Below are 14,244 nucleotides of genomic sequence, written 5' to 3' on the forward strand. Positions count from 1 at the left end.
GTAGTCGGGTCTAGCAGCCGGTGACCCAGTATGTTAATACTTTCTCTTTCGTTAAGTATTCTTTTGTTCTCGGTTCCAATGCACCTGTATTGTTCCTTGGTCACACAGCTGTTCCGTGACAATGTGATAACGGGTCACGAAGGTAATGACCCCGTTTTTTATTCTCCTCCTTCGTTCGGTTCGAGCTGTTCGTTGAATAGAACCGAAGGTATCTACCAAGTATTTTTACGACAGCTTCCAATAACGCGTTCCCAACAGACGAGCATTCTTTGGCGTAGATACACACCCTTGTCTGGACGGAACAGCTACAGGACCGTCAAGATTCTTCTTTGAAAACAAAAATGATATGTGAGTAAATAGACTATAACGGAGAGAATCTTTGTTGAAGAGTACATAAAGGCTCTCCATTGCTGATAAGGTAACATATTTGGGTGACTCATCAGTTCTTATAGAAATTTTACATTCATTGTTTGATGTACCGATTGAAAATTAAATTGTTATTTAGGAATTGTCAAGAGGATGAAACTGAAGATGTTGGAAATTTACAAAATGAACGTAAATGGCTCCACCACGGATGGTCTGAAACGAACATTGCAATAATACTATAGTAATCCTGGAAATGAAGATTTTTATTGCGATACGAGAAGCGTCACTCTTCATTCTGTTTATTTCTCGGTAGCAATCTTTATTATCGTTTCTATCAATTATACGTACTGTTAGCCTTGCGTAGGCAAAGATCGGCTCTTGGCGCCGCGGTCTGTTGCTCGTTGAACTTGCACGCGGCCTGCATGCGTGCACGTTTCACGCTTGCGACTGGATGTAGATAGCACGTATGCAAACGCGCCCCTGCATCGAGCATTCCACTTATCTGCCTACGGATTTCATACGGAATGTTAATGGGAAATGTACGAGAACGTGCATATGCAATCGATAAATATCAAATTACACCAAATATTGCATTTATGCGTAATGCATCCTGGCGAACAATTAGAAGTTAACGGTATCAGGATTCCCCGCTTCTGATAACTTATCATTTTGATTGGTACTCGTATAATTTAGAGTGTATTTCATATACTACAATAGTATAATTAGTGGAAATGATGTAGTCGAGCAGGTTTAGACCATTTGTTACTCATTTTTTAAATAACTTGTAAGATATTTTATAAGGATTATATTTTTTAGGATCGACGGATCTTTGTCTAATTTTTTTCTACATGGTTCAGTTTACAATTGTTGAAGAAATTGAAATAAGGAAAGAAGCATGTAATAACAGTTGTGGCTACGCGAGAACAGTATCCCATAGAAGGCGCTCGTAAAAACATTAAAGTGGACAGATACAAAGCGGCCAATTATACACCGACGGTTTCCTTGAAACTGCAAGCCGCAAAAAGGCCCTTACACTAGAAGCACTGAGTTCTAAACAGCAATCACGCTTCATAACGTTTTACTTGAATGCACAGTTTTCTGCGATATGCACATACTGAGTGAGTAAACAAAACATCAGATTTATTGATTTTAAGTTCCTCGTCAATTCTGTAATACATATTATATAAGTATGGAGTACACGCGTTCATTTTATTTCATTTCATTTCTTTCTCTCAATTGTATCATGCCCGCATTACAGAGTAAACAAACGAAGATCATGTACGGTAGATCGAGAAAGAATCAGGAGAGCTCGACGCGCGAAGCAGCGTCCAAAGCGTGCAAGGAAAGTGGGGTAGAGGAAAAGCTCTTTCGCACTGCCGAACGAAGCGCGTACGCTCGATCTCCAGGCTATCGAGCGCTCAGAACGGCGTGGAGGAGTTCCAGTAGTAGCTGAGCCGCCGCGACGAGACGAGAACGCAGCGGCGGCGTACCTCTGCGCCTCTTCCTTATTTCGCCGCCGCCGTTGCCTTCGTTCACCGCACTCGCAGTTTCTGCGCCGGTCGAAACGGTCCCGAGGCTGGTCCCAGCTTCTTCAATCGCGTGTGTACTCTGAAACTGTAAAGAGGATTTTCGAGGATAGAGGTTCTTGTAAGAGAGATCGTTTTTAAAGAGATATCAGTGTATAGCATGTTTAGTTTAGATATGTACCGAGGATATTGAAAAAGAATTGTTTAAAATGTGCTCAAACAATTTTATGCGCGTATAGTTCGCTCTTGGTTCTGTGTTGATTTATCGGTACCGTTCTCCCTGTAACCAGGTGATTTATTACTTTGCATACCGAGCCATGTAGAGATTGATGAAGCGATCCAATAGCTAGGACTTGGATCTCTTTTTAGGCGATTAATACTTGCAGAGATTCTCACGTGATTTTGGATGAAGTTTTAAATCCTATCTCGCTTTTTTTTTTTTTATTAGTTCAGAGATCCTCGAGTACGTCCAAACTAAACATGATGCATAGATGGTGTCAGATGATATTGAGACCAAACTTTGGCAGCACGTTTTGCATTTATTAGGATCTTTTATTTAATAAAGCACTTATCAGATGCATATCTGTTCTACCTGTAGAACGTGCTGCCAAATTCCAAGGGAATTCTCCGACACCCTATATAATCACGAACGATCGACCCTGCAGACGAGATTCCGGCTCGGGGACAGCAAACTGCAAGCAGCAACCTCGCAGGAGCCGCTGTTGGATCCGAAGAAGTGAAAGTACCGCGTGTCCAAAGAGAACCAGACGGAAGAAGCGTTTATCTCGATGACCAGAAGCACGTGCTAGTTCGAGTAGCGTGATTAATGTTGATGTGAAGGGTCATAGACTGGATCAGAGACAATGAGGCTGCAGTTGATCGTTGTATCCTTGATCCTGGTGATCCTGCGAGTGTCCTGGGCGGTCCAGTTGCAGAATGGGAGGACCGAGTGCCCCCATAAGTGCATGTGCTTCGGGAGTACCGTGCGGTGCATGTTTCAGAAGCTTAACCGTGTACCACGGGTACCAACCAACACCACGGTCCTGTAAGTGACTTAATCCGTTACTCTTTCATCCGTATTGCTTCATTCTATCCCGATCGATGGCCTCTGAAAGTGGTCGTTGCATCGTGTCCCATGATGGTTCATGGGGAAATTTCGGGGTATGTATCGGGTAGTCACGGTGTAGGTTGAAGATATTTCTAATCCGTAATAGTACATGTGGGCCGTGTAGAATTCTACAGGGTGTACCAGCCGATGGAAATGATGTAACGCGGTCGTAAAATCGCGGGTGGGAAGTTTTATTTATGAGATATTTAACGATAGCTTGGAAAGTTTCATTTGGACTCGGTTAGGCTAGGTGAAGATAGGGTCAGATATTAACTATGGAAAGTTAGTATTTTGTAATTATATTCATAGCTGATGGTGTATTTACTCATTAATTATATTAAAGTGAAGTTATGATACTTGTAGATAAACTACTTTTTTTTATTTTATTATATCTTATCGCACTGTATGTAGTTTTAGAAGTGAACAGTCATTTAGGGTACTTGTAGCATTGAAATTGAATTGGAAAAAAGCAAGTAGGATACATTAGAAAACATTGAAGATGTATGTAATTTTATGTATGCATTTAAATCTTCATTTCGTTTGGTATGTTTAATTAAACAGCAAAGTCTGGCTCGCGCAGATGTTACAATGTTCGCGAAATGTTCTGATCTTCTCCATTCTGTGGAAGCAATAGCCTTCGATCGAAGATGCGCCGTTTGAAATATAATTGGAGGATCGTATTCAAGTAATGCTCATATTGGATGTCTAATTTGTACTTTAAATTATTATATGGAAGTACGCAATTGGAAAATTCATCTTCTCATTTATTCCATTAATGAAAAATGGAGCTTAAATCATTCCACTCAGGTAAAATATAATTTTTCATTTTATTAAGGATTCCAATTATTCACTTGGACAAAATATAATTATCTATATAATATTTAAAAATGAATTAAGATTTCGTTTCTGCAAAGATTGAGAAGATCTTACTCGAGTTCCACTTTGTTTCTCTTCATTTTTCAATAGAATTGTGTTTCTTTCAGCTGTATCGTGCATCGACGATATTTCCACGTACAAGATCGAGTCTTCGAATACAGTTAAAATAGGCATGACCGTGTTGCTTAAACTATATATAAGATACGACGAGGCGGACGAGGATGAATCTCTGAAGAGAAGAACAAAGGTGGAATCGCGTGAATGCAAATTCTTGGCTGCACGTGTGCATACTTTGGTTCACTTGTTGTTCTTAGCTTAATACTAAAGCAATCAGACTCGTCAAAATCATCGATCGCCAAATTTTTATTTCGATATTGATAACGATTCACTAAGTATTCTAAATTTATTTTACGCCCTCTTTATCGAATATCTTCTAAAGGTCAGCCACGAATTATATTTATTTAAAAAAAAAGGTAAATTCTTTTTTTCATTTCTTTCTTTGATATTTTCAGCCTGTTTCGTAAGAAGTGTCCTCGTTCTTATCAACATTTCGAAAGGTGACATCACGTTTATATACGATCCATCGAAGCGAAGACACTTGTGGACATGGTTTAACATTTTTCTCCGGTTTTTCTCCTCTTCGCAAAGTTGATTTTTCTCTGAAAACACGGGCCAAGAGTGAGAAAACGATAACGCATCGTATCTGATGATAATATTTACACGTCGCGACGTTTTATCGTTTTAGTCACCCTTCGATTCGGTTAAGGGACTTCTTTTTCACGATTTTATCTTCTCCGTGTACTCTGTTTACAGATTTCAATTCGTTTTTGCCTCAAAAAGTAAACATTAAAATTTTTTTTTCTTCAGGGTCTCCAATCTCAATCGATAGTTCTTCGGATAATGGAAAAGGAAGAAATTTAATCTTCTTATTGGAGAAATGACAGGAAATGTATCAAGGATTGCTTTTCATTTATGATAAGCGATTAACGGGAGATTTAATTGCATCGGCTATTTAATGACAATTAAATCTTGTTTAGAGAAGGAATGATTAAACTCTTTGCATCTGCAGATGAGTCACTGCCAGGAACGAGTGTGTAATAATTCTTATCCGAAGACGTAATTAAGAGAAATCGTTGTTAATTGAACCGTTGATACTCGGTTAATTCAAACAACGTTCCCATACTGATCTATCTCTGGCATAATTGTATTCAAATTGAATTTCCTCTAGTTCAACGAAGCATACGTATACACCCACGATTCTCAGTTCAATCGAATCGCCAAAAGTCCAATTTCCGAAGTATAAATATTAATGTTATAATTTTACCGTTTCACGAAAAGAAGCAGCAAGCAGGCATGGGTTTAATCTTCCGTGCGTCGGTTCGCATAAACAATCCTCACGGTTTATATTCTAGCCATTTGGTGCGCTTAAACGAATTCTAGATATTTTACTGAGAGTCTGGATCTTTGTTTAAAGCCAGTTACAGACAAAGGGTGCTCGACGAAGGTCCGTCGTAAAAATCGACGCCAAGAAACGAACAGGATCAGTGTTTTTTTTTTTGCCTACAAGGGTCCTGGTAGACGAACTTAGAGGGCGAATCGAAGATAGACGAATAAAAATGCTGTTCGTTACGAGGCTGAATGTTTTCATTAAACTGAACAGATTAAATTGCACTTCGATCGGAATATCGCGGATACAAATGACCCTTGATGGTGATCTTCTTTTCGCTGGGAGAATCCGCAAGGATAAAACGATCTCGTTAAAATGAAGGACCCTTGTGGAGACAACGGGGGCAGGCTCGCTTGTTACTTGGATTGAATTAATTCGAACGTGGGTAGGGGGGTTTCTTGAGATAACGATCGTATTGTCAAGGTAAATGTTTTCTTCCACTTTTTTCTTTCTTGGTAATGAAGAACAATATCAATATACTACAGAGGTAGATCTGCATATGTTAACTTAAAAAATTTTTAAATATTCTCTTGTAAAATAGAATGAACATTTTTTTTTATCGAATTACAGACTGAGGAGAAGGTAATTTGAGGATGAAGGATTCTTTAAAATGTTGAAATGAACGGTGTTCATGCGGACCGACGAGAGTATACCTATTATGGATATTGACCTGAATATCGAGTACACATAAGTGGGGTTTGCCCTGGCTTCATTGAATAAATACACCTTTGTTAGATCATCGATAAATCATTCTGATAAAATCTCTCTTTAAACAATTAACTGAGTACACATTGCAAAAATCGTGGTTTAACTTTTTATTATAAATGAAGTGCAAACAAACTTGAAATCATGTAAAAAGTAGGACTCACAAGCAGGCTTTTTAATTTCCACTTGAAAAGGTAGTTTTATTTATATTCAAAATATAATTAGGATGGTATTCCAAAATTCGAAAAATTTCCATTGTTATTGTTATCTAAATTTCTTATCTTATCATTAACATTGCAAACTGTTAAATGATCCTAAAATTAAATTTCAGGAAATTTGACTTTGTAACCAAAGTGAGGTGAATGTTTTCCGGAAATGTAAAGTAACAGGATCACAGAAAAACAGCAGAATTTCATAACTCCATCTAAAGATGCTCATGAATCAGTGAAACAAATAACGTCATAGTGGTTTCCGGATTTTTCTGAATTAATTCAAGAACGAGTTATCAAATATTACTCAACGATTCTAAAAATACAAAAGGATTGTTCGATGATCGTTGGTTTTCTCATAAATACTGTTTACCAGAAGCAAATTTTTAATAGGCCCAATCGTAATGCCGTCGAAGGAAATTCTTATCTAGGAAGTAGCGAAATCCCAGATCGAGGTGAAAGTAAATTTATTTCCTATTCATTATCATTTTTATTCACTCATTTATTTTTTTTTTTATCCGATAGCGACGAAACGTAATTTAATAGACTTCCACCGGTGCATTTTAATCGATTATTCTGTTTCAATCTCCAAACGGTGAACAGGCGACGGTTTCCGGAAATTACGTTAAAATACGATTCGATTGAAAGTGAAAAATGTTGCAACTTGTTTCCAAGAATATTACAAGCAGTAAAACAACTTCGATCGCGTTACAACGCGTTCGACGTGAAACGAATCGCGGCGAACGAATATGAACGTCGACAAGTACCCGAGGAGAGTTACTGAAGCGGCTCTTTGCAAATATCACGTATCATTATTAGTGACGCGTCGAAATATATGATCGCTAGATCTGGTGAAAGGGAATCTCTCCTCTCTTTCGCATTTTCCATTCGTTTCGCATGGCGTTTCAGTCTCCTGTAACTTATACCAGGTTTAAGTAAAACATAAAACGTGATAAAGTATCTTCAGAGATACCTGTATTTTCAAAAGCTCACTAGGTACGATTCAACTACATTTCTATTTTATATGTATGTATAATTACAGATAAGAACTGTAAAACAAAATATTCTGTTATTCTTAACTTTTCAACACAGTTTCTATTATATGTATCTACAGAATAAGTTACCCGAATGTTAAGCACGACTTTACAAAAATTCCCTTTTTTTCCGTAGGAATAATTTCTCCGGCTTCTTCCGACGGATTTCACGCCGTTTCTTCGTCGTCGCCGGGACGGAACTGGGAAATCGTGAAAAACATGAATGAAAAGTAGCACGCAGACAAAAGAGAAAGGGCAAAAAACGATTCTGGTTTCACGCTAGAGCTTTATATTCATCGCGCGAAAGCTTTTCATTATTTCGAAGCTGGATCGCGAGAACCGCGGGAAACATCGGGGCGGGGGACCCGTTCGCAGATTTTGTTCCATTTTTCTCTGCTCGGTGCTCCAACACGGAACGAGCCACTGGAAGATCAACCGGAGCGATAAAGAGGTTAAAATAGCGGCGCGTCGAACCGAGAAACTAGCCCAGCAATTTAGAGGGAGGAAATAATGTGCAACGAGTCGAATGAAATCGTTAATTAAGAGCTTCGCGCTTTATGACTCCATGCGATCTTTGCCGCGGCGAACCGTGTAATACGCCCTACCGTTTCGATTGCTTTTGTTATTCAACAGTATACCTATACGCCAGATGAAAAATCTGCATTTGATTCTATTTAGGCGATTATGCTTTAATCGATAATCGACTAAGAGCTAGATGGGAGCGTAAAATCAACCTACACGGTGATTTGATATAATTTCAAGATGATAGAGTGTGATTGCCTTCGTGTTGAGTATGTAAAACGCGTTCATTGTCTCCTCTTTGGAGGCCTCGATATGGGAGATATGGAACAGAAAGGGATCCGAAAATACCTCGTAAAATGGTGAAATTTAATTTTAAAAAATATTAAAATTTTCCAGGGACCTACGGTTCAACAACATAGCCGAACTACGTCCAGGCTCGTTTTACAATCTCCCAGAATTACACACTCTGTTGCTTAACGACAATCGCATCAGACATCTGCCTCCCAGGATCTTCGAGGGTGCACCCAAGCTGAGGATCCTCTACCTGTACAAGAATCGTCTTGAAAGAATCTCACCAGGTGCATTCGCTGGTCTGCCGAAATTAGAACAACTATACTTGCACTACAACCACCTAAGAGAGATCAAGAAAGGAACGTTCAATGATCTGCCCTCGTTGGAGAGGCTGTTTCTGCACAGCAACATGCTGCATCATATTCCCGCCGACGCGTTTCATAACGTGGGACCCATGACGCGGCTCCGTCTCGACAGCAATGCTCTCGTTTGCGATTGTAACTTGGTTTGGCTGTTGCACAGACTTCAGAGCAAATCCTCGGAGATGGCAGCCATTTGCCAGGCACCCGTTGAGATGAAGGGACGCTCCCTGACCACCATGTCCCCCGATGACTTTCATTGCAGTTGAGTAATTCGTGGAAACGATAGGGAATGTTCATTATATAAAATAACTGCGTCTCTCTACTGTGAACGCTGCTTTATGGCTCTCCGGAGACACATTAGTTTTAATAATATTAATGGAGAAACTTTGTTCTGTGACAAAAGAAAATATTGCAATGGCACGGAGTTTTTAGAAAAAATTCATTAGTTACAGGGTAGACCTCTGACAATGAGGGTAATCCTTGCATAGTTAGTTTTTGTATAGATATATATTCTGAATTTTCATTGAATCCTTATCTTTTAGCCAAACCACGCATCATGAACGGTCCTGAGGACGTGGAAGTTAGAGTAGGCGGCACCATCAGCTTCGCCTGCGAGGTGATAGGCGACCCAGCTCCAGAAATCAAGTGGATGCGAGATTCGAACGAGGTATCACCCGACGGAAATCGCTATGTGATCCAGGGAGATGGAACGTTGATAATCTCAGATGCGACCGAGCGAGACACCGGCGAATACGAATGCGTGGCTAGAAGCGAAATGGGCTCTACGAAATCGAGAAAAGCTAGAGCTATCATAACGGTATCACCGTCGTTAAGATTCACCCAGTTACCCGAATCTCAAACTGTTCAAGTTGGAACAGACGTCTACTTCAAGTGCAGAGTCGAGGGACAGCCCACGCCAGAAATTCAATGGTGGCGAAATGGTCAGACGTTGAATGTAGGTGGTCGTATCTCTATTGAAGACGACGGTAATTTGTTGAGAATCATTGCCGTGAAGGAGTCTGACTCGGCTAGATACGTTTGTCAAGCGAGGAACTCTAATGGTGAGGCTGAAACTAGCGCGGATTTGAGAGTGGTTGATACCTCTTACAGTCCACCTAGGATGACATACGAGCCTCACGACATGGAGGCGGAACCCGGTGCCATTATCGAGGTGCCCTGTAGGGTTGAAGGTGTTCCGAAACCAGTAATACAATGGAAGAAGGATGGAACAGCCGTGGAAGGGGAGAGAGTACGAATATCCCGTGGGGGAAGCTTGTACCTTTATAATGTTACTGCCGCGGACACTGGCAGGTGAATTAATTTCCTGTCTCGGATAGAAATTGATTGCCTCGTAATGACACAACTCTAATTATAATTCGCACGTTCAAGGATCGCTAAATGCAAAGTGTATTTCTTTATTTGTCTTCGGATTAATAATATAGCTTTGACATACGTAACAGCTAATTTCAACGTTCAATTTACTGATGATGATAATAATAATAATTAACAATTGTGTTTGTTCACAGATACGAATGCTCGGCAATGAACCAATATGGGCGTGCAACTGCTCAAGCGTTGGTGCGCGTTCGCCAGCCTGAAGCGACAGATGTACTGGTGATAAGAGCGTTCAAGGATGCCACCGAGGAGATTGATCGTGCCATAAATAATACGTTGATAAGTCTCTTCACCGGTGACAGCTCGCGAGTGAATCCATTCAGACTCGCGCGTTTTCCAGATGCCGTTGGTCGCGCCGCGGCTAGGCCAGCGGAAGTTTTTGAGAGAACGCTTGTTAATATAAGGCGCATGATAAACGCTGGTATCACCGCGAATACCACTAATGAATTTCGGTATGAACAAGTCTTGACAGCGGAACAGGTGTGTCTTCTATCCTCCATCCATCCAAATGTTTATTACATTTTGTATAAATACATTTTGTAAGATCGTATCGATGTTCTAGGTCAGAGAAATTGAGAGACTATCAGGATGTACTGGACACAGGCACAAGCAGAACTGCACGAACATGTGCTACCATACCAAATACCGTAGCATAGATGGTAGCTGTAATAACTTAAGATACCCCACCTGGGGATCCTCTTACACCGGTTTTCGTAGAGTCCTGCAACCAATTTATGAAAACGGATTTTCATCTCCAGTGGGATGGGAGAAAGGACGTCGTTATTACGGCTACCCAAAACCAGCCGCGCGACTGATCTCTACTACCCTAGTAGCTACCCATAACGTGACCTCCGACGAGAGGATCACCCACATGGTGATGCAATGGGGACAGTTTTTGGATCATGATTTAGATCATTCTCTGCCATCGGTCTCCAGCGAGTCTTGGGATGGTATAGACTGCAAGAAATCTTGCGACAACGCAGCGCCCTGTTTTCCTATGGATGTTCCTCCAGGTGATCCTAGAGTGACCAACAGAAGATGCATCGACTTCATAAGAACCAGCGCAGTCTGTGGTTCTGGTGCAACTAGTCTATTGTGGGGCAGTTTCACTCCACGCGAACAACTGAATCAATTGACCAGTTACTTGGATGCTTCTCAGGTATACGGTTATGACGATGCTCTAGCCAGAGATTTGCGCGACTTCACCACGGATCATGGTTTATTAAGAGAAGGTCCTACTATTCCTGGTCACAAACCGCTTCTCCCATACGCCAACGGTCAGTTCGTTGACTGTAGAAGGAATCCTCTGGAAAGCTCCATCAACTGTTTCGTAGCTGGGGACATTCGAGCCAACGAGCAGGTGGGTCTCCTGGCGATGCACACGATATGGCTACGAGAGCACAACCGTATCGCTCGCAGCCTGCGGGAGATGAACCCTCACTGGAACGGAGAGAAGCTGTACCAGGAAGCTAGGAAGATCGTTGGAGCCGAGATGCAACACGTCACTTATCAGCACTGGATACCTCACGTATTCGACGGAACCGCGGAGGAGCTTCTGGCTCCCTACCGAGGTTACGACCCGAATTTGGACGCCAGTATTTCCAACGTCTTTGCCACTGCGGCTCTGAGGTTCGGTCACACATTGATCCAACCTCGTCTGCAGCGTCTTAACTCGTCTTTCCAGTCTATACCTCAAGGTCCCCTGAAGCTACGAGACGCCTTCTTTTCACCGTGGAGATTAGTCGAAGAGGGTGGCGTTGATCCTCTGATGAGAGGGATGTTCGCCACAGCGGCTAAATTAAAATTACCCGAGGAGAACTTGAACACAGAATTGACCGAGCAGCTGTTCCATACTGCTCATGCGGTAGCTTTGGACTTAGCTGCTATGAATATTCAACGCGGCAGGGATCATGCGTTGCCAGGATACCTGGAATGGCGACGATTCTGTAACATGTCGCATGTAGAGACCTTCGAAGATCTGGCCGGTGAAATACACAGCGCCAGAGTCAGACAGAAGCTAAGAGAATTGTACGGTCATCCTGGGAACATAGACGTCTGGGTCGGTGGAGTTTTAGAGGATCAACTACCGAACGCCAAAGTGGGTCCTCTTTTCAAGTGTCTTCTGTTGGAACAATTCAGACGCACCAGGAATGGCGACAGGTTCTGGTACGAAAGTCCCACTGTCTTTAAACCTGACCAATTTGCCCAGATAAAACAAACGAGCTTAGCTAGAATTCTATGCGACAACGGAGATAATATCGACAGAATACAACCGAATGTGTTCGTGCTACCAGAAGGTGACAACAAATTCGTAAGTTGCGATGAAATACCGTACGTTGACCTGAGAGTCTGGTCCGATTGTTGCGACGGTTGCGAGGAACAGAGTAACACGATCTCGCGATTCAGACGCAGCGCAGCCAAATACTTGCCAGCACAAAATAACTATGTTTCGAAAGATATAGGTAGGCACGATCAAACTGAAAGGATTAAGTATCTGGAAATAACGATCCAGGAAACTGAGCAGGAATGCAAGAGAGTTAAGGACCTTGCCGAGTCTCTGTCTCATAGAATAGACGATTTAAAGAGCCTCTTAGAGGATGTAAAAAAGTTACAGTAACAGAATACTTCGTTTAATTTGCACATTTATTAATTGTACATACACCACGGATCGTAAAAGGATCGAGTGGAAGATTGATTCTTTGTTGCCCTCTTTAAAACTCGATTTGCCTATTTAGGTGTCTGTTATTATCTCTAGTCTTGTATGCGATATCTTAGACATCCTACCAAGGAAAGTACATAGTCCCCCATCTTACTCGTTTTAGGTTTTTACCATTTTTATTTTTTACTTTGAACATTCTTTTATCGCAGAAAATGACGCTTCGCTTTCGTAGCAGGTATATTTTTAGCAGGAGTAGGTATATTTTAACATCGATATGTATAAAATTATTTATGTAATCGATTTCATTAAAACACGAATGTATAATGCACAATTTAAATTTAATATTTTGATGAATTATGTTAATGAATTCTACATATTATTCGCTGCTTTCAGAAATTTGAAATTATTTTTCATATAATAACATGTCTTTCCTCATTAGCAGTACAAGATACATATCACTTTAGTTGTATCTATTATAATTATTAACAATGTAAAAATCTGATTTCTAAATAGGTTCTATGTCCAGTTTGAGCAGTGATAAATATGTGTGTTAATAAGTCCAATTTTGGTATCACTGTTATATTAAAGAACAGTATGTACATCTTTTATAATATCGTGCCATTAAATATTATAAGTATTTGTAATGTATACCTGTAGTAGTACATGTATATGTAGGCCCCTTGAAATTCTTTCAGAAAATTATAGAAATAATGTACACCATAATATGTTTAACAAAAAATTATATTCATCTTAATAACAACATAAATATTACACACCAGATTTTAACTTCCTTCATTGTCTAAAATTTGCTATTGCTTTCCTTGTAACAAATATTTTGTGTGTCTCCCATGGGCAACCATATCCACCCCATTATTTTTTGTTACATCTACCGCAAGGAAAGCTAATGACTTACCAGCACGTACAGTTTTAGCATCAATTGTTATTAGTTCATCAGGAAAGGCTGCTTTCATAAACCTAAATATTGTTGTTACATATCTTTTGATTATTCAGAATCACACATATATATATTTTAAAAAAATTCATACGTGACGTGTAGATCTACCGAAACCCCAGGTACACCAGCTCCTTGGGTCATCACAGCATATGAGGAAATGCAGTCAATGAGAGTACTTGTAAAACCACCGTGCAAAGTACCACCCGCATTCAAGTGTTCATCAGAGATAACCAATTCTGCTTTACAGTTTCCGCTTCCTGCTGAAATTATTTTAATCTATATGGGATTAGAAACAGTTAAAATATACAAATAAACTTTGATCAAATAAAACATAATTAACTGTCATTAAAATGTGTTAAAAATAAATGAGATCAAATATTTACTTTTTTCATACATTGTCCAAAATTAGTCTTGGAAATTACATTTTCTACAACTGCTTTAATAAGCTGAGTTTTACACATAGTTTCTTGTTTATATTTTACGTTTTTTAATTAAAATTATGTACATAAGTTACTTGTCACTATAAACAATTATATAATTTTAATGGTGCTTTTCTTCATGCACTATGTCTGAAGCAATAATCAACACTATTTTCTATTGCCGACGCCAGTTACTTGTGCAACTGATATAAATACAGAACTCATGCTTGACGTAACCTATGTAAATTAATATGTTAAGTAGTTCCACTGTCAATTACAAATCAAAAATATAAAGACACGATAACGGATTGTTAATACTTTATTCCTGAATTTTAAATAAAATTCAAATATCATGTAAAATTATCATTAT

The 14,244-nt window shown here is 39.9% G+C and overlaps 2 protein-coding genes and 1 long non-coding RNA gene across 4 annotated transcripts; 2 read left to right on the plus strand and 1 right to left on the minus strand.

Moving 5' to 3' along the window:
* Positions 1-1,197: 1,197 nt before the first annotated feature.
* LOC114882781 (peroxidasin homolog) lies at positions 1,198-13,280 on the plus strand. Of its 2 annotated transcripts, none has more exons than XM_029199809.2 (7): positions 1,198-1,484; positions 1,625-2,013; positions 2,491-2,937; positions 8,190-8,707; positions 8,989-9,757; positions 9,973-10,321; positions 10,404-13,280. In XM_029199809.2, exons 3-7 carry the CDS (start codon positions 2,756-2,758, stop codon positions 12,456-12,458), a joined length of 3,873 nt encoding a protein of 1,290 aa, XP_029055642.2. In that variant the 5' UTR covers positions 1,198-1,484; positions 1,625-2,013; positions 2,491-2,755; the 3' UTR covers positions 12,459-13,280. The 2 variants fall into 2 exon arrangements, with proteins under 2 accessions (XP_029055642.2, XP_029055641.2); XM_029199808.2 differs by having other exon boundaries at positions 2,558-2,937.
* On the plus strand, positions 2,946-7,588 carry LOC114882787. Its single transcript, XR_006829435.1, has 5 exons — positions 2,946-3,053; positions 3,562-3,807; positions 3,984-5,746; positions 5,894-6,222; positions 6,360-7,588. It is a non-coding gene; the product is annotated as an uncharacterized LOC114882787 (long non-coding RNA).
* On the minus strand, positions 13,224-14,221 carry LOC114882785 (acyl-coenzyme A thioesterase 13-like). The gene is made up of 3 exons (XM_029199819.2): positions 13,839-14,221; positions 13,547-13,731; positions 13,224-13,475 (listed from the first exon to the last, which is right to left on the minus strand). The coding sequence occupies exons 1-3, from the start codon at positions 13,914-13,916 to the stop codon at positions 13,310-13,312; spliced, it is 429 nt and encodes a 142-aa protein (XP_029055652.1). The 5' UTR covers positions 13,917-14,221; the 3' UTR covers positions 13,224-13,309.
* Between the last annotated feature and the right edge of the window lie 23 nt (positions 14,222-14,244).

Source organism: Osmia bicornis, chromosome 5 (genome assembly GCF_907164935.1).
Source record: "Osmia bicornis bicornis chromosome 5, iOsmBic2.1, whole genome shotgun sequence".
In the NCBI taxonomy this organism is placed as follows: Eukaryota; Metazoa; Arthropoda; class Insecta; order Hymenoptera; family Megachilidae; genus Osmia; species Osmia bicornis.